Raw genomic sequence first — 27,168 nt, forward strand, 5'->3', positions numbered from 1 at the left:
TTGCAGAATAAGCCTCAGGGAAATGAAGGATCAATTATTTGCCAAATTTGGAATTAATGTATCTATTTCAACAATAGATAGATCCATTGATAAATTCCAATGGTCTTTAATCCCTGCAATGCGCAATTATTCCCACTCTCTTCAAGAAAGGCTTAGCTATGCTAACAAAATCCTTGATCTCACTGCTAAGGAACATGGGAAAAAAATCTACTTTCTTGATGAAGTGGGTTTTAAAATCTCAATGAGAACCAAAATGTAAAGATCTCCTATTGGGCAAAGAGCGGTGCATGTTGTGGCTGGAACGCGTTCCAGAAATTATTCAATTTGTTGTGTAAGGAATAAAAATGTGACCCTCCCCCTAATTCACAAGCACAAGTATTTATTCAAAAAGCATTACTAATGTTTTTAGTGAAAAGAGTGTTCAGCATGCCATCCTAATTATGAAAGAGCTTGGTTGGGACACCAACTCCTATTTTTACCACCATACTCTCCAATTCCTAATCCTGTTGAGAACAGTAGTAATAAGAAATAGGCCTAATTAATTCGGGTGCTTTATTAGAAAGCATCAATAGTGTATTTTTAACAATAAGCGAGCAGGATTGCTTAAAATGTTATACAAAAAAGTTTAGCTTTTTGCCTAAATACCGTAAAGGAGAACGCATTAAGGATTAATAAATCATTTATTTAATTACAAATTTTTATTTATTGTTTCTTGAGAAAAACCTTTATGGTAAAAATACTGTGTTATATTTAATTTTAAAATAAATTTATTTTTGAATAAAGAGATTTACATTTTTTTTGTGAAGTTTGGTTGCAAAAGTGTGAAGTTTGAATGCCAACGTGTAAAGATAAAATGAGAAACCCTGTAATATGCTAATGTATTTTCCACATTGATTGAAGGGAGGCAACATGCACACCATTTATCCACAGAACTACTGGCTAGGAAGCGGACGCTCCACTGTATTGGCCAGTTTAAACAAAAGACAAAAAAGTGAAACAATAGAGTTTTATTCATTGTTTTTATTAAGTGGCTATAAAGTAGCATAGCATGCATAAAAATCAGGATCAGCAACTTACCAGTTTAAAAATATGAACTACATCCTTTGGTTGTTTAAAAACAAAAACAAAGCCTAACTACATGAACAAAAAAGCTGGAAAACCTAAAACAGTTTATATATTAAACTTGGAATATATTTGTAGAGTAGAAGAGCTGTTAAATGCAATCCAAAACTAACTTAATTTAGTGTTGTTCTAAGAAACAGAATTGATTCTGCCAAATACTCTTTCATAGAAGCTCTTAAATCTTGATTTGTTTATTTTTAGAGCTGAAAATAGTCTTTCAACACTGACTTGGGTGGGTGGCTTTGCTGTTACGGTTCTAGCCACATCACTAATAATCTCATGATAAACAATAATGGCTTCTTCTACAGTCAGTTTCAATGAGCGATCATTCTTTTCTACTTCTTTAATTCTTTAAAAGACTCCTGCTGGAATTGGACATTTTCTGGTCGTTTATTTTTCACGCATATGCAACGTCACTTTACTGTTGAAAGTTTGGCAAAGTAGGAATCAAAGTCTAATTCTTCATTTGAAGAGGATGATCCTGCGTTACCAGTGCTTATAGCTTAATCCAGTGGTGGTGTTTCAGGTAGTAATCCCTTCATGCGAACTGCTACATCATAGAGGGCCTTTTTTGCAGTGTCAGTCAGGTCATCGCTCAACAAAATTTGGCTTGTTGGATCAACATAAATAGCAGCTAACAAGATTTGATTATCCAGTAAGAGATTCTCTTTTCTTCATTGAAGATACAATGCCATCAGCTATTAACCCTCCACTTTTGTTCAGGCAATATATGAAGCTCTTCCATTTCAAGAAGAATTTACCAGGTGTTAAATCTTCAGATTGCAAACTCTTGGTGACAGTAAAGGGGTTAGAAAGTAGATTTTTCAGTGCCCACTGGCTTTCATTTATTAAAACATTTTCATTGTCCAGTTCGTAAGAAAGTCTTTTAGTTCAAGCAAACGCTTTACCATCAAATAGGTGCTCCCCAGGGTGTTGTTTGATCCGAAATAGCTCCTTTTCCTGCACATCTTTTCAAAATGGTATGTGTTTTAGGGGCCCTGGCTGCAACAGTTACTTGCCTCAATTTGCTAATGAGAGTAGCTGCATGATGATCTTTCAATCCATGCCACTTACTGCAAGTTGCAGAGCATGAACAGCACAACGCATATGTTGAATAGTAGTACGCTTAGATGTTTCTTCAACAATGTTATCCAAAATGTCACTATTCTCTTCGCTTTCACTTTCTCCAATACTTGCAGGACTGTCTTCCTTTAATATCTGTCTGTCACTTTATTCATCTACTTTATTCATTTTCTCAATTATGCTCAACATATTAGAAGCATTATCTGGTCCTTTTTAATTTCGAAATCTTCTAGAACATCCTCCACTAACTTCTGAAGATAATCACTACTGTTGAGCAGATGCTGCTGCTTTTAGCATTGTTTGCTGATCTTCTGCTGAAGACAGGGCAGCGGAAGGCTCCCGGGCCAAGGGGCTACTTGACTAACTTTCTAGTATTAGGTGTGGTGTGCAAAATGATGTATATATATGGAGAGTGCAGACAGGACACCTGAACACACATCAGGCTATAGCACTCACCTACATCTATATCGTTACACTTGTTTACACAATGAACTTGTTAAACATATTATTTCTTAAATAAAATGAAAACACTTTTTGTAATGTACATAATCCAGATTACAATAATGTGATTGTCGGGTTGTATAATAGCTCAGCTGAACTTCACACTAGTAGAAATACAGTTATGTACTGGGCTTTATTCTTACATCAGAGAAGTACTTAATTATGACTATTGTTTGTGAAATAGTACATTTGAACTTGCTGTATTTTCTATATTACATAAATTTATCAGGAGTCGGCACATTTTTATCGACTCCAGGTACCCAAAATTGTCTCTAACTCCAACTCTACAGCCCTGGGTATAAGAAACCAAAAACGTGTGGGGAACATCTGTGGCTACCATCCCCCACAATTTCATCACTATGGCATCATTAGAACATAATCTCTGCCCACTAAAACGAAATGAGGTTCAGATACTGGAAGGGTACAGTCATGTTTAACAGGGAGCTGGCTTTTTATGGATAGAATTTTTTTATGTTGTAATGATATCATGGTGTTGAAGGTTTGGGGGTGTTAGCCACAAGTGTCCCCCACTTGCACCTTTATTTTTGTTTCCCTGCACCTCTGTTTTAGAGAAATTGGGGTTCAAGGTAGAGAAGCAGACAGGGTGGCATAGTATGACAATTATAGTTCTGTGAAAGGTAGGTATAAATTGAGGGGCCCCACCCCAGTGCTTCTTACTGTAAGAAATGTAAGGGGTCCTGGAGTGCACAATTTGCATTTTCAATTTTGGGCTCTTAGACATACTCTTTTTTGAAACAGCAACCCCAATGTTCTATTTTCACAAATTTTAAACTTGTGACCCCTATTTCTTAAAATTCTTTAAAGAAATGGGTTACTAGTAGCTATGAGGGTATGTACCCTAAGACATTACGAATATTTAGGAGATCTGAAGGTTTAAACACAGTGAGTTGTAAGGCTGCAGAATATGACAAGCAGCTTTTACACACACAGCTATCACACTGTGCTGCCGATGACATTATTACACATTGTGGGTAATCTTCACCGCTTTTTTTTTTTATTTTTTATTTTTTTTTATAGAACATGGGAAGTGATAAGAGGGGGACACTGGCTGTCCTGCCCCCATCTAATACCACATGCATGATGCTATTAAAGTATAACCACATTTCTAATAATATGTAAAAGTGACTTTCCTTTTTATATAATGGAAAAATGTGTTTGTTTTTTTGGGGAGGATCTTTCCCCTTCCATTTTTTACTGCCATAGTGGTAAAACTGAGGGGGAAATCTGCAGCCTCCTGGGATATTTGTTTCACATATACCAAGAAGCAATGGGCTGCTCGTTCTGCGCATGCATCTTCAGAGGCTTTCTCATAATGTAAAAAAAGGGGAAAAAAAGTGCCTAATCTCATGCATGTGCAGTGCAAGGCGGCGCTGGACATTACAGTTGGCATCAGAAAAAAGAGGGAAGCTGAGCCAGCATGGGACACATCTGAAGTTAGGGTGAGTTCACACTGGTAGTAAAGGTTGTATTTGCTGCAATTCCCCTTCCTCACGCCATACTGCTAGCCCTGATAAGGCCTAGCACTTACCGCCTGTTACCAATCTCAGGTGCCTAGCAGTTACCAGTAATCATTTCTGTTCTCACTCGAGAACAGTAAATGGCACGTTTTTTGCTGGTAAACCAAGCCTCACTTGTTACACCACATTGATCACACTATTACACTACTTCAAGGCATTATACACTTAAAACTTAAAACACACAGCACAGACAGTTGGGGCATAATACATAGAATGGAAAAATTGGACATACTAACAGGGCAGGCATTAGAAGGTTGGAACAAAGTATAAGGGGTAGGTTGAACACTGACACTAATAGGGGTTACTGGATACCTGTGACAAACTACTGGCAACACTAAATTGGCCCGCCCCCTTTTAGACCATCGGACTACAGCTTTCCCCCACCACAATTGCCGGTAGAGCCCCAATTCTACAGAACAGTGGTCCTTCTCTGCAGCATGCTAGCAGAGAAGAGGCTTTTCTACTTGGGTTTCATTAGAAAACTGTCAAATTCAAAAGACTTTCAACACCTTTTTGTTTTGATATATCTAAAATATTATTATAGCTGATCTAATGATTCCTTGTAAATTTTATGTACCAAGTATACTTATAGAAAAACCAGCAAAACAGAAATACAAAAACATTCATGCATTTGTTACATTTTATGCTTGCCCCATAAGGGGGATATCCCTCCCCAATTTTATAGCCTGTTTGCCTTATGGAGACAAACTACACCTGATAACTCCCTGTTGTAAACAACACATCTCCACTATCCAAATATGTTCCAGAATGCAACACTGATTTCATAATATATATTTTCTCATTGCTTTTCAGCTACGGCGAAACATGCCTAGAAGTTGGAGGAGCATATGTAAATATATGGGAATTTTCCAACATTTCTGTTATGATCTAGAACTACTAGATTGTAACATTTTTATTAGGAGACCAGAATAAGAAAACTTTAGGTAGGCTGTTTCCACGAAAGCCCTTTTGTCTCTCAAATTCCAGGTGCCACGGCTTGTTAAAGCTTAAGGTAGCCAGTCTGCAGGGACAAGTATTTCTTCAAACAAGCAAGGAATTTATGAAAAGAAGAAAAGTGCTTACCTAAAATGTCATCTATATTGCTACTTTCTAGATTTACAATATCACCTTTTAGTGGAGTGCAAGCCCATGTTGCCTGTAGAAAAAAAAAAATAATATTCATTAGTATGTTGCTAAGCACAACAGAAAAATGACTCCATATACAATTCTGACCAAGAAGAATTAACTGCAAGTTAAATCCGTTAACGTAAATGCTTATAAATATTTTTTTCATTGGCGATTTGAATCCATACACTAGAAATTAATTAAACAACTCTATTTCACAAACAGTACAAGCAAAGAACTATATGCAAATTGTGGTCATTTATAAACCAAAATCTACTAACAGATTTTTTTTATATTTGCCTTATGATCACGGCTAAGCATTTTAATATGTTAAAAAAAAACCTGCACACAAATGTAATTTATGTACTACTCTATTTGAAACCATCAAATGATGTCCTAGTATCCTCATCTCCCGGGTTACTTATACTGAGATGTTTTTATACTTTTACTGAGTACACACCATGACCACTTGTTGAGTCAAAGGAGATACATGCCTACCTAAGTCCGTAAAAATAACTATCGCTTTTATTTGGAGGTAGTCAGAAGTTCTGGGCTCCCAACAGAAAAACCGGAGAAAATTTGCAGGTTACCAGATGGGTTAAAGTCAGGGAAGTGGAGGGAACTAACCGGAGCAGTAAAAGGGGAGAATGATCAGCTAATGCAATGAATATGAATTAAATTTATATCATATGTATATATACAAGACACTGATAATTTGGCTTAAAACAAAATATAAAAAACAACCCCCATACTTGGGCACAGTGACCCCACATAAAGATTTTGATCTTATATTAAAAAGGTATGACTTTTTGATTAACTTTAGTTTTAGATAGTATTGCTCATTTAATTCCTTCCTGTCTTTAGTCTGTAGATTAAGGTTTCATTGCATGATGCCCTATTCAAAGCAAACAGCCAACATTACTATTTGTTAATGCTTTTATAGGTCATAAAAATCCCTTCTAAATGTGCGAGTGATTTCACACTTGAGCCGCATACACCCGTGCAATATTAGTCACTGGAAAGGATCTTTCACAATCCTTTCCAATGACTATTATTGCATGATGCATGAACTATGCAGAGGGGAGGGGGAGAGCGACGGAGCGGCATCCTGTCCCGCACTCTTCCCCTTCACTTGCATTACGATCATTCGTCTTTCATCATCCTTGTATCCGCCAGGACAGTCGTGCAGACGATGGACAACGCGCGCTGTACACACTTCAAATTTTTGTCCGATATCGGGATATCGACATCGGCAAAAATTACTGATGTGGGTCCCTGATAAACTTCTATATCTGTCTAAGAAAGCAAAAAAAAAAAAAAAAAAACACTGCTATATAGTGTCTAGAATGTGTCTTGTTGTCTGTAATCCTTCTTGGATAAAGTGCAGTATACTAGTGTAGATGATTTTGCAAAATCTGTCTAAGAAAGCAAAAAAAAAAAAAAAAAAACACTGCTATATAGTGTCTAGAATGTGTCTTGTTGTCTGTAATCCTTCTTGGATAAAGTGCAGTATACTAGTGTAGATGATTTTGCAAAATAACTCTACATGGACCAGAGTAACCATGCTCTTGCCAAGAGAAATGAAGCTATTTGCACATTGGCTGTTCCACCCAATAACCCACAACAGAAACACTCGTAGCAGACACTCTCAATATCCCTTATGAAAGCAGCATTCACCACTCACTGAACCCTGATTCAGTCACCATACCCTAACACACTTAAAGGTGGAGGCTGATCACATCCACAAGACAGCAGCCAGTATCCCTGTGTCTACCTTTTGCCTGATATAACAATATTGACGCTGTTCATCTCCCAGTGCCCCTTCCCCCATAAATTATTACTAAACTGTATTTTTAAAGCACCAACATATTACACCAGTCATCTTGAGGACTCCCCCATCCAGTTGCCCCTTTGCCCTCATTTCTTAGCCTGCTGCTGTTCAGGCTGAGCCTCTCTGGGCCTCCCTTTTCTGGTTTAACCCACTAGCGTTTTAATTCTGTCCATATTTCCATGCAAAAAGCGGTACATTTTTTTGCACAGAAATTTATTTTACATTGTAGGCCTATAATTCTTAGGTATAACTCACCAAAATATGTCCAATATTTAAAAAATTTAATAAAAAAAACAAAAATCTAAAAATAAAAAAATAAACAAGTAATATAACTGTACAGTAGCTTGTATATTATTATAATAATATTATTATATCAAGATTTCTTGTATTGGACTCAATACAGCTAATTTGTTTTGAATCCAATACAAAACTATTTAAATTTCCTACCGCTTCTAACGCCCGCACCGACGTCACCGGGAAACCCCGGAGATTGTTTCTGCAGTCGCAGGATGAAGATAGAAGAGAGAAGACATGTCTGGAGGAGCTGTGGGGACAAGCAGGACGCCGGGGGTCAACAACAGAATAAAGGTAAGTGGATTTTCTTATGTTTTTAGTGACCCCGGATGTGTCTCGGGATTAACGATTTTTGCATGGATAATCAACCCCGAGTTACACTCGGGATTACCGCTGGGGGGGTTAAATTGGTCCTCTTTTAGGCTCCCTCCCTACCAAAGTGACCCTATTCCAGACACCCTTGACCATCAAGCTGTTCTTTTCTCCACACTTCTAGCCAACCCCATTGTGGGCAGTAATGGACTCCCCACTATACTTACTTCACAACAAAGTATGAATAAATAAATGAAATAAATTTTGAAAATATGAAAATAAATAATTACCCCTTTGCCACTAAAACAAATTCTGTTTCTACACAACACCAAAACACCACTCACATGCTCTGCACTGAAAGCAGATACTGTGTGGAATAATAAAATAAAGAAAAAAAAAATTAATTTTATATATATATATATATATATATAGCTTTGCTGAATATACACAGCTAAACTATCACAGGGCTTACAATATACAAAGCATCGTGTTTGCAGGTGCTGTGCTTTCAGAAAATATATGGTGTGCGAGTATGCTACAAAACTTTAAAGGTTGTAAGAGAAAAATAAAACAGTGAAAAAGGAGCTGTTGATTCACACAACTGCAGTTTGTTAACATGTTTGCGCATTACAATAAGCCTCCTAATGCACCAAAAGGTTGTGCTTACTAATTTTTAGAAAACAGTGTACCCAAGGAAACTTCTTATCCCGTACACCCACCACTGACTTTGGAGTCATACCCTATTCCAACTGGCCTTCTATCTACCAGAGAGGCTAGGAATCCATTTATTATACTTTTACTGCATAATGAAGAACAAAGGACAATCACATACACACATACTTCTATATATATGATCAGACATGTACTTCCTAAAGTCTGTGCTGTAGGACAACTTTCCTTTTCAATCACACCAGTCACATTCAGAATAGCAAAGCAGAATAATTCTGGTAGAAAGTTTATGATATAGAGCACTCATTTAGAACAAATTTAAGTGAATAAATGAAAATATGAGTGTAAAGCGGATTTATAAATGTCCCTAATTAAAATAATCTAATCATGCTACAGGATTTTTTTTAACCACTCTTTTCCTCACGTTTAACCTTTTTTTTTTTCTTGCAAGGAAACAGTTTTTGCCTGGCAAACATCTCCAGCCGTTGTTTAATCCAGATTGACATTATCGCTTTCACCTAGGGGCCTAAACCCTATGGGGTTGAAGGCTTGCTTTCATCCACTGGGTACTTCAGGCATTTAAATATTTGCAACGTGTTAACCTGCTTTATTTGCATAAGTCTGGCAGGCTACAAAAACTAATGTTTAAAGCTATTATTAGTTAAACAGGCAAAGGCAGTGATTGTAAAGTAGTACCAGAAAAACGATGCAAAATTAAATTTCAGATGAAAAAAATTCCAATTAAAGTATGGTTAACGTAAAAGTCAGTTTTCACAAAATGGCGCTCAAAAGTTTAGTGACAATAAAATGTCTGGTTTTTGAGAGCACCAATGTTTTCGTCCTTAACATACCATAAATCTGAATTTAAAAAAAGTTAGACATAACTGCATCTTTTGCAAATAGCTTTTACCGCTTGCAATTATGGATTAAAATATTTATAACGTATCAAATACGGCTTCAAAGCTTCATTTTATACATTATTATTATTATTATACCAAGTCAAACTAAAGTTAGTAACTCTGGCCCTCAAGGTCCTTTTTTTTGACCGCCCAAGGAATTCAGAAAATGAACTACATCTGGCCCGCCCGCCCACATTTCCACCTCACATCATCATTTTCAATACATGTAATACATAGACATTATTCCTGTACACTCATCATGTGACACAAAGACTAGGCAATGATCACATGGTGCCTGTCTACCAGGGGCATGGTGTTGGTTTCAATCTATTAGAGACTGCATAGTGTAATATTTATTGTCAGACAAACTTGTGATGTGAGAGGATGAATAACACAGCCTGCATGGATAGATAGAAATTAGTATTTTCAACCCTAAAGTGTGTGTAGAAGGATTTGTTTTTGTTAGTTACATAGTAGGTAAGGTTGGAAAAAGACATAGTCTATCAAGTTCAACCACTAGGGAAATAAACATATCCCAGATAAAAAAAACTCTATAAGACATAGTTGGTCCAGAGGAAGGCAAAAAAAACCCTGGTACAATTTGCTTCAACGGGGAAAATCCTCCTGATTCCATGAGGCAATCAGATGTTCCCTGGAACAACAGTCTCTGGTATTTTTAATTTAAAGCCTTAATACCTAGTTATATTCTGTGCTTCTAGAAAAACATCCAGCTTTTTCTTAAAGCAATCTATAGTAGTTGCCTAAACTACTTCCTGAGGGAGCTGATTCCACATTTTCACAGACCTTTCACAGAGTTTAAACATCTTTTCCTCCAGACGCAAAGAGTGCCCTCTTGTTCTTTGTAATGATCTCAAAGTGAATAATTGGGAAGAGAGTTCTCTATATGGATAATTTATATATTTATACAGGGTGATTATATCCCCCTTAAACGTCTCCTCTCAAGGGGGAATAGATTCAGTTCAGCTAATCTCTCCTCATAGCTGAGCTCATCCGTTCCTTTTATGGACCAATTCCACAATGTCCTTTTTGTGAACTGTTGCTCCAAACTGGACTGCATATTCCAGATGTGATCTGACCAATGCTTTGTACAGGGGCAGGATTATGTCTCAATCTCTGCAGTCTATTCATCTTTTAATACAAGAAAGTACTTTACCAGCTTTAGATATTGCAGCTTGATATTGCATGCTGTTATTAAGTCTATGATCTACCAGAACCCCCAGATCCTTTTCCCATTTCTGACTCCCCCAAATGTATTCCCCCTTGACAGTATGAAGCATGCATGTTGTTAGTTCGTTCCAAAGTGCATAATTTTACATTTATCTATATTAAATGTCCTTTGCCACTTGGCTGCCCAATCAAACATTACATCCAGGTCTGCTTGTAGATTATGGACATCCTGTATGGACTTATTTCCATTACATAGCTTGGTGTCATCTGCAAACACAGAAATGGTACTGTTAATCCAAAACTCTATATCATTTATGAAGATGTTAAAAACAGTAAAGGTCCCAACACTGAACCCTGGGGTACACCACTAATTACCTTAGACCATTCAGAATATGAATCATTAAATACACCTCTCTGGATGCAATCTTTAAGCCAGCTGCTATCCATTTACAGATTGACTTTTCTAAACCTATCGACCCTAACTTGCATCTGTGGGGTACAGTGTCAAATGCTTTAGCAAAGTTCAAGTACACTATATCAACTGCTATTCCACTGTCTACCTGTGTACTTGCCATGCTATCACTTATAATATTATTTTCTAGCAGAAACTCCTCCATGTGGCTCTCTATCAAACTCTCTAAGATCTTTCCAACTATGGACGTTAAACGAACAGGTTTGTAGTTACCTGGTAATGACTTTGCTCCCTTTTTGAATATAGGAGCCACATTGACCTTACACCAATCAATTGGTACCTTGCCAGTGACTAGAGTCTCTAAAAATTAGAAATAATGGCTTTGAAATACCTGAGCTCAGCTCTTTGAGGACATGTGGATGTAATGCATCAGGTTCTGGTGCTTTGTCAACCTTAATTTTTCCCAGCCGTTTCTCAATCATATCAATTCTGAGCCATTGTGACTCATTTAAGGCAGTGACATTGCTATTATGAATCTGGACTTGAGCTTTGCCATTTTCATTCGTGTACACAGAGCTAAAAAAAAGCATTTAGTAAATCTGCCTTGTCTTTATCCCCAGTTACCAACCTAGCGACATCCTTTAAGGAGCCTACATGATCAGATCTGAACTTTTTGCTATTAATATATTTGAAAAATTTTTGGGGGTTGGCCTTACTTTCCTTTGCAATCTGTCTTTTCATTTTGAAGTTTTGCACATTTTATCTCCCTTTTACATCTTTTGTTATATTCTTTATAGGTTTCAAATGATGAAGGTGATCCTTCATTTTTATATTTTTGAAATGCCCTTTTCTTGTTCCTTATGGCTTTTTTAACATCAGCTGTAATTTTAGCCTCTTAAACCCATTACCTATTGGAATATATTTTTCAGTTTGCTTTTGTAGAACAGACTGGACTCTGTGTTCTTTGAGGACAATATTGTCTCCCAGTCCAAGCCACCAAGTCAGAGCCGCTCTTAATAATGGAAAATTTGCTCTCTTAAAATTAAATGTTTTTATCTTTCCTGTTTTTAGCTTACATTAAATGAAATCATATTATGGTCACTATTACCCAGATTCTCTTTTATTTGCACATTTGTTATAAGCTCTGCATTGTTAGAAAGAACTAGGTCCAGCAGAGAATCATTTCTAGTTGGGGCTTCTATACACTGTACCATAAAATTATCTTGTATTAAATTCACAAATTTCCTCCCTTTTGCTGGTCCTGTGGTGCCATTACTCCAGTCAATGTAGTTGAAATTTCCCATAATTAAAACACTTCCACTTTTTGCTGCTTTTTCTATCTGTGCTAGTAGTTGATTTTCTATTTCTTCCTTAGCACTGGGGGGCCTATAGCAGACTAATCAATAATTGTGTGTTATTCAACCCCACATTCAACTCCACCCATAATGCCTCAACCTCATCGCTTGTTCCCTCCGCAATTTCTTCTTTCACATTTAATTTTAGATCCTTTCTCACATACAGACACCACCACCCTTTCGTTTGACTCTGTCTTTACGGAAGAGAGTATAGCCAGGAATATTGACAGCCCAGTAATGCGAAGAACAAAGCCAGGATTCAACAATACCAACTAAGTCATAATTCTCCTCACTCATTAAGGCTTCCAACACCCCTATCTTGTTTGCTAGACTTCTAGCATCTTTAAACCATTGCTGCTTTTACCATCCTTGTTTGCCAAATCATTTTGTTTTTCAGTACAACTAGTACTGCACAATCCAATGTTTGTTTGTAACATGGGAAGCTCCTTACAATTATCCATAATCCTTCCCCCAACTATCCCCAATCCACCCTTATTTGACTCTCCCACACCCCTCTGTCCTAGTTTAAATATCCCTCCACCATTCCCCTAAATTTTTCCCCAAGCACAGCAGATCCCCTTTCATTTAGGTGCAAACCATCTCTGGCATACAGGTTGTACCCCAATGAAAAGTCAGCCCAGTGCTCTATGAACCCAAACACTTCCCTTCTATACTAGGACTCAAGCCATGCATTTAGCTGCCTAAGTTCCCTTTGCCTTTCCTGTGTTGTGCATGGCACAGGCAATATTCCAGAAAATATAGCCTTGGAGGTCCTTTTCTTCAGTTTGAAACCTAGTTCCCTAAACTGATTTTTAAGGATCCTCCATCTTCAATTTATATTGTCATTGGTTCCAACATGGAGCAAGACGGCTGAGCTGGGTCCTGTCCAGCCCCTCCCAGTAGTTTGTCCACTCGGTCCACCACATGCCGAACCCTGGCACCAATGAGACAGCAAACCATTCGGTGAAGGTATCCAGGCGACAAACTATTCTATCAGTCCTCCTGATGATAGAGTCCCCTATGACTACCAATTGTCTTTTGGACGAAGTAGTACACTTCCTCAATTTTTTCAATAAATTTCAAGTTTGGCCCCCGACTTGGTCTAAGTTTTTAATTTCAGCCCTCTGTGTATTTGAGTTTGACTCCACTGACATAGATGGTAGGTGTGTGCTAGTAATAGTGAGTAAAAAGCTTTACAAATTTGGGATGAAATTTAATAGATGGACAATACAAAACAGCAGAAAACTACTATATGCAAAATTGTCCATAATCTACACACTGAACACCTATATAGCTCACGTATGAGCTAACCCCTTATGTCTCCCAATCTGGTCTTCTAGGTGATTCCAAAAGTGTGTGGTGCAAAACTTCAATTGTTTCCAATACCTGACAAATAATTTCCAATCATAAATGGATGTGCAAAGACTTAAAAAAATGATGGTTACATAAGAGACTTTTTACAGATAAATAACATACAATTCCTTAAATACAATTATAATTCTATGGGAATATTTTCATTGAAAAAAAAAGTCTCATCTGTTTAAACAGTTTTGAATTATTGTCAGGGCATGGCACGGAGAGAATTTTGACCCTGGAAAACAGAATATATTGGGGTATAAAAAAAAAAAATCGCTGTTCTCCCAAATTGGTTGTGAGGGTGTGAATAATATATTGGATTTGTGCTTGTAGGATTCCGATTCCTCAACAGCATGATAATATATTGGTTGTTGTCTGGCTTGGAAATAGAGATTTGAGAAGGGAAATTTTTTTTAACCCAAATTATAAAATAAAAACATACTTTCGTCTACAATACCACTACATGGGAAAATATATTTTTATGTTCTTGAACACTTCCTCTGTGTTTGAATGGCTTAAATGGAACATAGAACACAAGGTGTAACACTTCACAGAGTCTCACCGTTCCATGTCTGTGGCATTTTGGCTGTTTCAAGATATGGAACAAAATGGTTCTGTGGTTTAGTACGTTTTTATGATCACTTTTCCACTGTTTATGAGAGATGAGGAAGCAATATGTTTTAGGTTTTTCAAAATTTGTGTTTTTTTTTTGGAGTCCCTGTGTAGCACAGCTGAACTGCTGAGTCCAGTCAGATGGACTGGGTTGCATAAAAAGATATTCCTATCAGTTCCTGTAGCTAAAATAAGTGAAAAAATGCAAATGTAAAAAATAAAGTTTGCATAGTGGTGATAAGTGGTGGTGACACATAGGCCAGCCTTCCTCTCACAGCACCCATGGACATCTGGCACAGTTCCAGGGAGCAGGCAGCAGGGACGTCTCAACGTGTATTTAGTGTAGCAAGCAAGACATAAGAGCTTTTTCTGCAAAACAGCGCCATCAAAACATCAGTGACCAAACATTGTACTGCAGTCCCTGTATTAAAATGCAATCCGAAATTCATGCCGGAAATTTGAAGGGACTGGATTAACGATGGCCGGATTTTCGACTGTCAACCTGTACCTACAAAAAGACAAGCCCCAGAAGTTGTCGGGTGACATCCAGCTGGGTGGCTACTAAAAGTGCTGGGCAGTACACCTGACAAAACCAAACTGGGGAGAACACTAAACCCCAAAAACTACTCTTGAGATCTGAAGATCACTCTCGCATCAGCTGGTGACAAAATGCATGAATGTACAAACAAAAAGATGATAACCTGCACAGGATTTACCCCTAATGGGATATGTGGCAGTAAAAAGCCTTTGTTACCGAAAAAGAACATTAGGACTGCGTACACACGTGCAATAATTAACGTTGGAAACGAACGACTAACGACCGATCATCTGATAATTGTTCACAAAAAAGTGAACTGGCCAACGACGCCAATGAACATGGAATGTGGCCGTCCCAGCAGATCGGACTGGGTGAAGATCGTTCGCTATCTAATGTGTGTACAGTCATTCAGTGATCGTGAATTTTTCTATGATACACTTTCTCCTGCGTCGTTTAAATGATCCTATCTAGTGTGTGTACATTATTGGTGTATTATAAAGGAACGATCGTATCGTTTCAGCATGTACAGAATTGTGCACAATACGATCGTTCAAAATAATCGTGAATTTACTTCTTCATCCGGAGCCTAAACTTCTTTATCTCCAAACGCAGGGAGTGCCCTCTTGTTTTTGTAATGATCTCAAAGTGAATATTTGGGTAGACAGGTCTCTATATCAGTAGTCTCTAATCTTTTCAGTCCCACAGACCACTAAAATGAATGCCTCCTGACCACGCACATGCGGGGAGACGGGCGTCAAAGGGGGAGAAACCTTCCCCATAGTGACGTCATCATTACATAATCCGCCCACTCTCCCATCGCAGATCTAAACCTGAGACATAGACTTCGCTGAGCCTAGGATTTGTACGGGGGGGTGTGGTCCTGCCGCTCTGGCCAGTGCATCCCCCCAGCAGGGTTCCTCTTCTGACCCCGCTCGGGGGGGGGGGGGGGGGGGGGGGTGGGGGAGGGAGCACTGGCCAGAGCCGCGGACCAGGACCACCGGTTGGCTTTATATGGACCATTTATGTATTTATACAGGGTGATCATATACCCTCCTAAACATCTCTTTTCAAGGGAGAATAGGTTCAGTTCAGCTAATCTCTCCTCATAGCTAAGCTCCTCTATTCCTTTTATTAGTTTAGTTGCCCTTCTCTGCACTCTTTCCAATTCCACAATGTCCTTTTTTTGAACTGGTGCCCAAAACTGAACTGCATATGTGGTCTGACCAATGCATTGTACGGGGGCAGGATTATGTCTCAATCTCTGCAATCTATTCCTCTTTTAATAGAAGAAAGTATGATTCAAGAGAGAGGATAGAAAAGTGAGTAGGCTTTTAAGGCAAAATAAAATACAAACATTTATTCCTCATTTGTGTGCTCTCAAAATCCCCTGAAGAAGCCTTATTGGCGAAACGCCAATTTACTATGGACATTAAACCAACCCGTCTGTAGTCACCTGGGTAATGATTTTGCTCCCGTTTTGAAGATAGGAACCACATTAGCCTTATGCCAATCCATCGGTACCATGCCAGTTAATAGAGTCTCTAAAATTAGATAAAATGATTTTGAAATAACTTGAGCTCAGCTCTTTGAGGACACGTGGGTGTAATCCATCAGGCCCTGGTGCTTTGTTAAACCTAATTTTGCCCAACTGTTTCTTAATCATATTAATTTTGAGTCTGTGTGACTCATTTAAGGCAGTGACATTGCTATTTTGAATTTGGACTTGAGCTCTGCCATTTTTCTTGTGTAGACATAGCTAAAAAGTGTTCAGTAAATCTGCCTTTTCTTTATCACCAGTTACCAACCCAGAGACATCCTTTAAGGGGCCTACATGCTCAGATCTGATCTTTTTCTATTAATATATTTAAAAAAATTTGGAGTTTGCCTTACTTTCCTTTGCAATCTTTCATTGTGAAGTTTTGCACATTTTATCTCCTTTTTACTTCTTCGATTATACTCTTTATAGTTTTCAAACGATGAAGGTGATACTTCATTTTTATATTTTTGGAATGCCTTTTTCTTGTTCCCTATGGCTTTTTTAACATCAGCTGTGAGCCTCTTGAACTTATTACCCACTGGAATATATTTTTCAGTGTGCTTTTGTAGAACAGACTAGAAGCATTCCTATTTCTGTTCTGTGTTCTTTGAAGACATTCCTAGATTGTCCCCCAGTCCAAGTCACAAAGGCTTAGGTTACACGGACTATTTTGAAGCCCTTGTTTGAAATCCTGATGCATTACAATGTGTTAATCTATACCTGGATGTTTCCTTGAGGCATGTTTATGACATCTATCTTAAATGTTTCTTGCAACAAAATTAAAACGCTGGGTAAACTCTAGAAAACGCCCAAAAACGCAGGTAAAGGCTTCCATTAATTTTATTGGGACGTTTTCCCACGTTTTGAGCGCTTAATGTGCAAATTAGTTTAAACCGCAGTAAAACACAAAAGCTGTGGCATAGGCGTTTTCCAGCATTTTAAAGGCAAGCTTTAAAAAGCGAAAAAAAGTGAATAAAAAAACGCATATAAATGCAATAGGAACGTTTACATGCGTTTTTAAAAAAACGTCCATGTAGACCCAGCCTAATAATGGAAAAGTTGCTCTCTTAAAATTAAATGTTTTTATCTTTCTGTTTTTGCTGCACAAGAGTAAAATATTTGTATAGTATAAATAGAAACATCAAATACAAATGGCACACATATATAAGTATACACATGGCAAATCAAAAACAAATATTACAGTGAGCACATATCAAAACATAATAAAGTGCCTGTACAGTACACAATATTTTGGTCTATTCCTGATTAACATTATCAGGATGTATTTTTGACCAGTATATGCTATACAGAGCTAATTACTAAATGGTGTGGCTGGTTAACATCACAATGGCAATGTTCGGTAAAGAGTGAGGTACCTGTGAACACTTCTTAGCTCGACGCATTTGGCTTCACAGCTTCTTGAGGGGTAGTATCCAGAGCGATTACATTTCTAGGTTGGCAAGTAGGTACATATATACAGATAATTATTATTAGCACATACTTCACAGGAGTAAAATATTTGTATAATATAAACATGTGTGCCATTTAGTATTATGGTAATATAATACATAGCAAAATGTGTTATGTATAGATGTCTGATACAGTATAAATATTATGATATGGCTTAATGTCTGTATTGTAAACTAAGAAGGAATAGGAATGGTAACAATTAATGAAAAAGACCACTTATATTACCACTATAGATGTTAGATGTATGTGAAACATCCAGAGGAAAAGAGGGAGTCACTTCTGTAATGCACCTGGAATGAGGTTTATGGTCAATTGAAATTAATCTGGGAATGGGCAAGATAATATCGATATATGTCTTGCACATTTAAAAAATAATCTGTATTGTGGAGTCAGGAACTTACTTGGCCAAAAACTTTTTTTATTTGCCCTGTTTATTCATGTTGTAGTCAGAGAAATTAAGAAGTTCCAGGCCACTATTTCTAAATGAGGGGGAGCCTGTAGGGTCCATTAGAAAGAATGGTAAAATGTAATAGGAAGTCTGATTAATATAATACATAGAAGTAATTTTCAATTTATTTTACATATGTGAATACAAACTTTAATTTGCCAATCAAAACACCCCTCTTTCGTGCTTCCTTGACTGACCTGTTGTCATTTCTTCTCTTTTTTTTCATTATTACAACTCACTCTCTGAAGTGAGTGGGGTGTGGCAATATCTGACACTAACAAAGGGAAACAGGTGTCTACTCTCTCTACTCCTCTATTTCTCAATGACAAATGACTGAGAATGACAACTATGCATGACAATAAAGGATAGCACAGTAGGGTGCTACACGTTCATTCTCCCATCTACCCTTTTATTAGAGAACAGGCTTAAAAAAATGTGATAACGTGACAAAGATACTATGTGTATACATAGCAGTGGAGACTAGAGGGCAAATATACAAAAACCCCTACAGGAAGTCATGTTTGTGGTAATCTGTGACCATATGGACACCCAACAAAGGAACTACAGATGCATAACTGCATTTACCTGCATTAAAGAGGAATGCATGAGTCTTAATGAAAAGCCTGGATTTATGGTCACAGGACATAGGTGGAAAGAAGTTGTAAGAACACAATAAGGAAACTAAAAGGCATGACAGGTCCTGTAGCTGCACAGCTATAAGCAGGTATAGTTAAACAATGGGTTTTCAAACTTTGGTTCCGAAGATAATAATTATAAATTACACCATTAGCATGATTGATTTGTTCAAAATATATGCTATTATGTTTCAAAATGCTGAGAGAAAACCCTAGCAGTACAAAACATAGGTTTGCAATCAAACCAGTTGTACCTGTTTAAACAGAAAAGGCTAAGGGAGCCAAAAGCAAATCATACATAAAATAATATCCTTAAATAAATACTATAATATTATATTTCACTGCCCCCAACCTCAAAAAATTGGCAGGTTTAAAGTTACTGAATGTGAAGGAGAAAATCTCTCTTTTGCCCCAAAAAAGCAATGTTCTGACTTTGTTGATTACATCGAAACAGATGAAAATGTAACTGCTAAAACAATCAAAATAATAGAAACAACCTACCAAGAACATGTGTTTGACTAGCAAATGTTAATTTTATAAGTTCAAAAAGCTCTGCATTATGAAAATTGAAAGCCAAATGAAACCGGAAACATGCCTGCAGCAGATACCAAAGCCCAGATATACTGGCCAACTCTCAAGCCATTCCAATAAGAGAAGCGCCCATAATTTAGGAAGAGATGGAACTTTCGAGTAGGCCCCTTCACCACACGTTCCTATAGACATATCAACAAAATGAACAGCCTTACTGGTTATTACAGGAGTTATCTACAGGAGCTAGGAAGAGGCAAACATCAAGCAAATGATAACACAGGTCAGCATGTCATTTTCATCAGATATAATTTTATGTGGGCTATGTAGTATTTTTAATGCGGATTTCAGTTTTTCTCTCGCACATCTAGTTTTTGTAATGCAGCTAAATGTATATTGTGTGAAATTCATTATATATAGCCATAACATATTACAACATTTAACAACAGTTTTCTTTTTTTAAGGTTAGAGACCTAACTGCGATTGATTTTATGAAAGCACGTCGTCGCCAAATTACCACTGTACTTAAAAAGATATACAAATATATATTTCAGCTGTGCAATTGGTGACCAGGATAAATCTTGGGCTCCACATGTCATCTGTAATAGTTGTTCCAATGGACTGCGTGACTGGCTAAATCGGCGTAAAGCAGCAATGCCATTTGCACTCCTGATGGTGTGGAGAGAACCGCGAGACCATCTAAGCGACTGCTATTCTTCCTGCGACAACAAAAGTGGATTCTCAGGTAAAACTAAGCACAAAATTGTATATCACAGCCTCAATTCTGCAATTAGGTCTGTTGCCCATGACGACTTGCAGTCAGTTAAAACCCCAAATCATCTGATCCTGACTATTTGACGATGAAGATTCAGAACCAGAAACCTTTACACAAGCAGAGCTGAATGATCTCATTCATGATCTAAATCTCTCTAAAGACAAAGCAGAACTTCTTGCTTCAAGGCTTAAACAAAAGCCCTTGCTTGCAAAGGGTGTAACTGTAACTCACTACAGAAAGCAAAATCATAACTTGACAACGTTCTTCACTAGTAATGGCACACTGTGCTACTGTCATAAATGCACTCATTAACAGTTTGTCACAAGGGCATGTTCCATCTGAATGGCATACCTTCATTGATTCCTTAAAAAGAAGCTTGAAAGCAGTCTTACTGCATAATGGTATTTCCAAACCAAGTTTACCGATTGCCCATTCAGTTAACCTAAAGGAGTCCATTGACAACATGAAGTTAGTACTTGAAGCAATCCACTATAAAACACACCAGTGGAACATCTGTGGGGATCTAAAGGTCATTGGCTTGCTGATGGGAATGCAAGGAAGATTCTGTGGGACAGCCGATCTACTGGAGACCATTATGTCAAGTGTGATTGGCTACCAAAAGATACCTATAAGCCCAGAACAAGCAGTGTCAAGTTTCTGCCTCTGGTTGATGCGCATAAAATATTTCTGCCACCTCTCTATATCAAGTTAAGCTTGATGAAGAACCTTGTAAAGGCCATGGGTAAATCAAACTCCATGGGTTTTCAGTACCTTGTTGAGAAGTTTCCTAACATAAGCACTGCAAAAATGAAGGAAGGGATGTTTAGAGAGCCACAGATCAAGTCTGTTTTGCAGGACGATATTTTCAAACAATCTCTCTAAGCAGCTGAGCTAGAAGCTTGGGATGGCTGTGTGAAAAATGCATGCCATTAAAAATACATTTCTTGCACTCACATCTAGAATTCTTCCTGAAAAATCTTGGTATGGTGAGTGACTAACAAGGAGAACAGTTGCACTAGGACATTCAGTTAATAGAGCAGCGCTACCAAGGTTTCTGGAATGAAAGTATGATGGCTGACTATTGATGGATGCTGTACTGCGTCAATCCAGACAATCCAGTACACAAGAAAATCATACTCTAAGCATTTCTGAAGAAACAATGGTATCTGACTGACAATGTCCAGTGGATCTATACTACAGTGTGCCTTATTTTACTCCACATTGAAGATGTATTAACATTCTTTACCACAGTGTGCCTTATTTTACTTCACACTGAAGATGTATTAACATTCACTTCAATGGTGCTTACGTTTTAGTACAAAATACATGCACGTACAATGGTAACTATCATAGTACTCATAACTTAGGAACTGTAAGTTTTAGTGAAAAACTGAAAACAGATCTAAAATCTGCTCGAAAAACTGATTTGGAAAAGATTGCTGTGGTTTCCGATGTTTATCAAAATTAATTTTTTGTTAACCTGTGTAATTCTTTGAATGCAAGAACTTAAAATATGTGATAGGTTTTGATGCAATTGTTGGTGTATCTAAGTGGCCCTAGGCGCTGCTCTAAGACACTAATAAACAAGAGGCCCTGTTTGCTGGTCGGAATGTTGCCAGGAAGACTAGTAAGGAGTTATAAAATAACCTGGTGATTAAATGGAATTGTGAGCTAAAGTTTTTCTCAGTTGGGATTCAAGAAAATTCCCTGAGTCATTAGTGCTCATTGTTTGCTAAGCTTTGCATGTGGCTCCACAATTAGCCCAATGTCATCAGGGCTGGACTATGCCAGGCACTCTTGGGTAAAAAATAACTATGCAGAATATTGCTGTATAAAGAATTTCTGGCAGGCAATGGGAAGGTCCTGTCTTGCAGTACAAGTAGTCCTCGTCTGGACTACTGTAACATCCTCCTCTCTGGTATTCCACTAACCTGACTCTCTCCTCTACAATCTATTATGAATGCTGCAGCCAGATTCATCCATCCTTCCCTCTGCTCCTCTTCTGCTACATCTCTTTGCAGATCTCTACACTGGCTTCCATTTCACCTTAGAATCAAGATCAAGCTCCTGTTCTTTGCCTTCAAATCCCTCCACAGGTTTTTTCCCACTTACATTTCTGACCTAGTAAAAAATTACTCCCCCAGCCGCTCTCTCCGCTCCTCCAATGACCTACTAATGACTTCCTCACTCATAACCACATCACACGCAGGGGTACAAGACTTCTCTAGAGCTGCCCCAACTCTCTGGAATGGTCTACCTCGTCCTATTCGGCTTGCTCCTCCTTTCTGCTGATTTAAAAGAGCACTCAAAACCTTATTTTTCAAACTTGCCTACCCATCTTCTTCTGCCTTTTGAAACCCTCACTACTTCCCACCACTACATATCTCCCATCCTATTGTGTGCAAATTCCCCCACCTACTAGATTGTAAGCTCTTCGGGGCAGGGTCCTCTCCTCCTGTATCACTGTCTGTACTAGTCTGTCATTTGCAACCCCTATTTGCAGCGCAGCGTAATATGTTGGCGCTATATAAATCCTGTTTAATAATAATAATCGTCAATTAGCAGCTGGTCACACCTACCTCTTCCTACCACTCCTGATGTTGAAATACTCACTGTGAGCTAAAATGCCTGGGGAGGGGAGCATGCTAAGCTCACTGCACATCACACAGGATAACTGAAATTGGGACCTGTTTAGACTCTTACATGTACTGTATTACCTTAACGGCCCAATTTAGACCTTTCTCTTAAAGAACAGAGTATTAATGCATGTGTGAATCAGTAGCAAAGTAAAATGCCATCATTATGTAAGTATGGGTTAAAGAGAGGTAGTAAAAGCCTTAACAGCCAAGAGGTAACTTTTAACATGTTAAACATTATAAGTTCAAAAAATGATTTTACATATACATGCATGAACTGTAAAAATATTCGCTATATGGGCCGGATAACTAAAAAGCTCGGAAAAACAGAATTTATATTTATATTGTTTTTCTAAAAAGGCTCCATAGTGCACAGATCACGCGGATATAAAGTACAAGTGTAACAACATTTTCATAGAAAAGCTCTGCAGTAATTTTCCACGCCCTTCTTTCCTGACTGTATACCGATACACTGCCGCAAACTTCCAAGTGTAGAACCGGTGCTACAGCTCTCACTTCCGGGTTATCAACCAATCACTTACAGACACAACACAGCAGTCGAGCGAGCCGAAGCGTGGTTGGAAGACTAAGGGGTAATGCCTGTAATGCAAATCCAGCGAGCCGGCCGTAACAAAGCAAAAACTACATGATTACATAGGCCTAGTTATTGTATGTGTAATGTACGTCTCTCCCCATCATCCTCTGCAAATCACAAATATGCAGCCACAAGTAGCCTAGAAATATCAGTCCTAGGTTGAACTTCAATTTAATTTAAATTGCAGCATGCATATAAAGTATCTGATAGAGGTTACTAGCAACCCCCACTCAGAGGCAATAAAATTACGCTACGTGCATGAAATAGACTCGATACATTATGTATTCATACAAGCACATTTAATACACGACTGCTATAAAATTTAAGACAATGTATAAAAAATACAGCCTCCGTAAGTAATGTAACTCCCGACAAGGGAAATTCAGCACTTACTAACAGCACAAGCACACAGGCCGGGTCGGTCAGTGGCAGGAAGATAACGTGCTTCATATTCAGCATTTCTAGGGCTGCAGCTCTTCTCAAACCATAAAGCTCCCAGGACAGCACTTCCCTAATTGCAGCGGCTAGTTCCTACCCAGTAGAAAGACCTGGAAGTGACGTTATGCAGAGAACAGGAAGTGGACAGGGCTTTACGGATCAAACTTGAATCCTGGGAAACTACATTTGAAAGGTAGGAAAAATGGATGAGATTTTTTCTCCGCACACAACGGGGAAAAAAAGGTATGTTTCTGTGTGATTTAGAGATTATAAACTGTCAGCTTAATTTTGGGGTGTCATACTCTTTTTGTAGGGCGCACTGGTAGTTATGTAGGATATATGGGAGACAGGTGATGGGGGCACTGACATTGCTGGGGTATATGGGGGGTTCAGGGAATGTTAGGTGATTGAAATGCATTGGTGTTATTGTAGGATGAAATGGGGGTGAAGCAAGTGTCAGACAGGTGATGGGGTGAAATAGTATTTAGTGTTCTCCCCAACCCAGTTACTGATGAGTTGGGTTACAATACAGGGGCTGCCACCTGCCTAAAATTTCTTCCCACCCAGCTTAAAATAATTTCTGGGCTGAGCACTAGTATTGTTGCAGGGGGTATAGAAGGATGGGGAAAAGTGCGGACAGATGTTTTGTATACTGGTGTTATTGCAGGGTAATATTGGGATACAGGTGATGGGGTGCACTCCTATTGTTGTGAGGCAATATGGGGGTACATGAGGGGGTGAGACAGGTGATGCGGTGCATTCCTATTGTGAGGTAATATGGGGTACATGGGAGGCTGAGACAGGTGATGGGCTACACTCCTGTTGTTGTGAGGTAATATGGGGGTACAGGAGGTGAGACAGGTAATTGGGTGCACTCCCATTATAAGGTAATATGGGGGTACATGAGGGGGGAGACAGGTGATGGAGTGCACCCCTTTTTTGTGAGGTGATATTAGGGCACATGAGAGGGTGAGGCAGGTGATATGGGGGTACAGAAGGGGGGAGATACAGGTGATGCGGTGTACTTCTTTTGTTGTGAGGTAATATGGAGGTTCAGGAGGGCCAGAGACAGGTGATGGGGTGCACTCCTATTGTTATGAAGTGATATGGGGGTACATGAATGTAAAATGTGGGGGGGGGCACAACACGCTCCACAGAATGGGGGGGGACAACAAGCTTCACAGAATGCGGGGGGGCACAACACGCTCCACAGAATGGGGGGGGACAACAAGCCCCACAGAATGTCGGGGGAGGACAGCGCGCTCCACAGAATGTGGGGGGAGGACAAGGCGCTCCACAGAATGTGGGGGGAGGACAAGTGCTCCACAGAATGTTGGGGGGGGGGGACAACACACTCCACAGAATGTGGGCAGGACAACGCGGATCAGGGGGCAACACACTCCACAGATGGGGTGAGGGACAACGCTGTCCACAGAAGTTAATGACAAAGCTGGATTTTTGTGGTGGTGGACCTGATCTATATCTATGACATCAGCATAAACCAATCACAGAAGACAACACACTGAATAACTGGTTAGAGAGCCTGGGTAGGGGATGAGCAGTGAGGGAGGGATGTGGGTGAAGAAGGTCAGGAGTGGATGGCATGGCAATTTGCCGTAAACAAGGTAGCCTCTTCCATACATATGATAAATGTTTAATTTTTCATTGATGCAAACTGACATAGCCAGCACCACTAAGGGGTCTGTTTTAAGTGGATTCCAGATTCTAAGTAAGCCTTGCATAACCCCACACAAATACTAGGGAAATTCATGGGAAATAGGCTCCAGTGGTGCACAAATACATGGGAAATAGGCTTAGGTGGTGGGGTAAAGATCCCTTTCTGTAATAGTGACCTGCCTAATCATACAAACTTGAAAGCCTAGATCAGAGGAGAGGTAAATCAATCACATATGCGCATGTATGCATGCCGGAAGCAGTGGCAGTTGTTAAAATGTCATATATGTACAAATAGATTTGCAGGCATTGCCAAGTGGTATCTTAGAAGCAACATGTGACTTCTCAGTGAGGTTTACCATACAACCACTTCTACTGGCTTCAATACAGTGATTTGCAATTGGGTTGCAATGTATTCCATATTCAAGTCATTTGAATCAGTTTTATAATGTCCCAATATCCCAGCCACACTAAATAAAGATTGATCAGGTATTTTTGGCAGGTCCACCGATATAGCTATACCTATAGCTGATTGTACAGTGACATTTTCATTTGTATGGTGAGCTTTAGTCATTACATGATCATTTTGGATGAGTTTACAAAGGTAGTCAGCTCTGTATGTAGCTAAGATATTATGCAAGGAGAGTAAGCAGTAGCTAACCAATGTCATGGTAATATTATTTAATATATATTAGGGGGTTTTGTTTGCTTTTCTGCTTGTTATTTGCTACGAACATGAGTTGGGTTATTGAACTCCGGGGCTTTTCCATGGCACTGTGATGGGTTCCAGTGCTTGTCATTTCAGACTAATATGTACCCAGATTCTATGAGCAAGTACTGTATGTTCTATTTTATATTGAATGATATATGTTCTGATTAAAATAACTTTTTTTTTTAATTTTACAGCTATAATTGGATAGCATTGGGATTCTGATTTTGTTTCCTCCAAGTATCACCAAGAATGTTTAGCATTTAAAGCTATGGCTCCACAGAGCAGATCAGTATTTTTTGTATTTTATTCTCTTTTGTTAAAGATATTTAATAAAGCAGATCTACATACATTGAGTATTGTTTAAAATTTATGTGCATTTTTAAACATAATAAAGTACCATTTTAGATGCATTGCGTATCCCATTACTTATTTACTTCATGCTTAGTTCATTAACTATTTACTGCAATACATTTTCTGCTTATTTGTGTTTTAAAAATTCAAGTATTTTATGTACACATGTAGTGCGAGAAATACATAAGGCAGTCCTTTCTGACCTCCCTGTGAAAATTCTACCTACCTGGAGGGCTCGGAGTTCAAGACTGTATGCAGCTAGAGAAGTCCAAGAAAAGTCAGAAACCCTGTGCGGTGTATATAGGTATTATAGTAGGCAATGGAATAAAAAAAGCTTTCAGATTCTGGCTCAGCAGTGACACCACGAAAATCATTATTTTTGTAGAAGTTGGTGGTAACACCAATTTTTGATTTCCTGGTTTAAGTTTCTTTATGGCATATTAAAACTGCTGGATTGTAGTAACACAGTAAAGAGCACTCAGTGCAATTTATTCTGAATGACACCCTAATGCACTGTGGGGAATGATATGCTTT

The 27,168-nt window shown here is 38.5% G+C and overlaps 1 protein-coding gene and 1 long non-coding RNA gene across 4 annotated transcripts in view; one reads left to right on the forward strand and one right to left on the reverse strand.

Annotated features, from left to right (window-relative positions):
- The window catches only part of ERP44 (endoplasmic reticulum protein 44), a 40,263-nt gene extending 16,277 nt beyond the window's left edge, over positions 1–23,986 (reverse strand). Inside the window, exons 1-2 of one of the 2 annotated variants that reach the window (XM_072412060.1) lie at positions 23,853–23,986; positions 5,328–5,400 (exon numbers count right to left, since the gene is read on the reverse strand). In XM_072412060.1, the coding sequence (XP_072268161.1) occupies positions 5,328–5,400; positions 23,853–23,918 (139 nt within the window). In that variant the 5' untranslated portion in view covers positions 23,919–23,986. Of the gene's footprint in view, positions 1–5,327; positions 5,401–17,748; positions 17,791–23,852 lie in introns of those variants that run through there. The other variant, XM_072412061.1, reaches the window with a different exon arrangement.
- On the forward strand, positions 23,954–26,693 carry LOC140331231 (uncharacterized). Of its 2 annotated transcripts, none has more exons than XR_011920898.1 (2): positions 23,954–24,090; positions 26,478–26,693. It is a non-coding gene; the product is annotated as an uncharacterized lncRNA (long non-coding RNA). The 2 variants fall into 2 exon arrangements; XR_011920897.1 differs by having other exon boundaries at positions 23,995–24,140.
- The last annotated feature ends 475 nt before the right edge of the window (positions 26,694–27,168 follow it).

This window comes from Pyxicephalus adspersus, chromosome 5 (assembly GCF_032062135.1).
Source record: "Pyxicephalus adspersus chromosome 5, UCB_Pads_2.0, whole genome shotgun sequence".
NCBI lineage: Eukaryota > Metazoa > Chordata > Amphibia > Anura > Pyxicephalidae > Pyxicephalus > Pyxicephalus adspersus.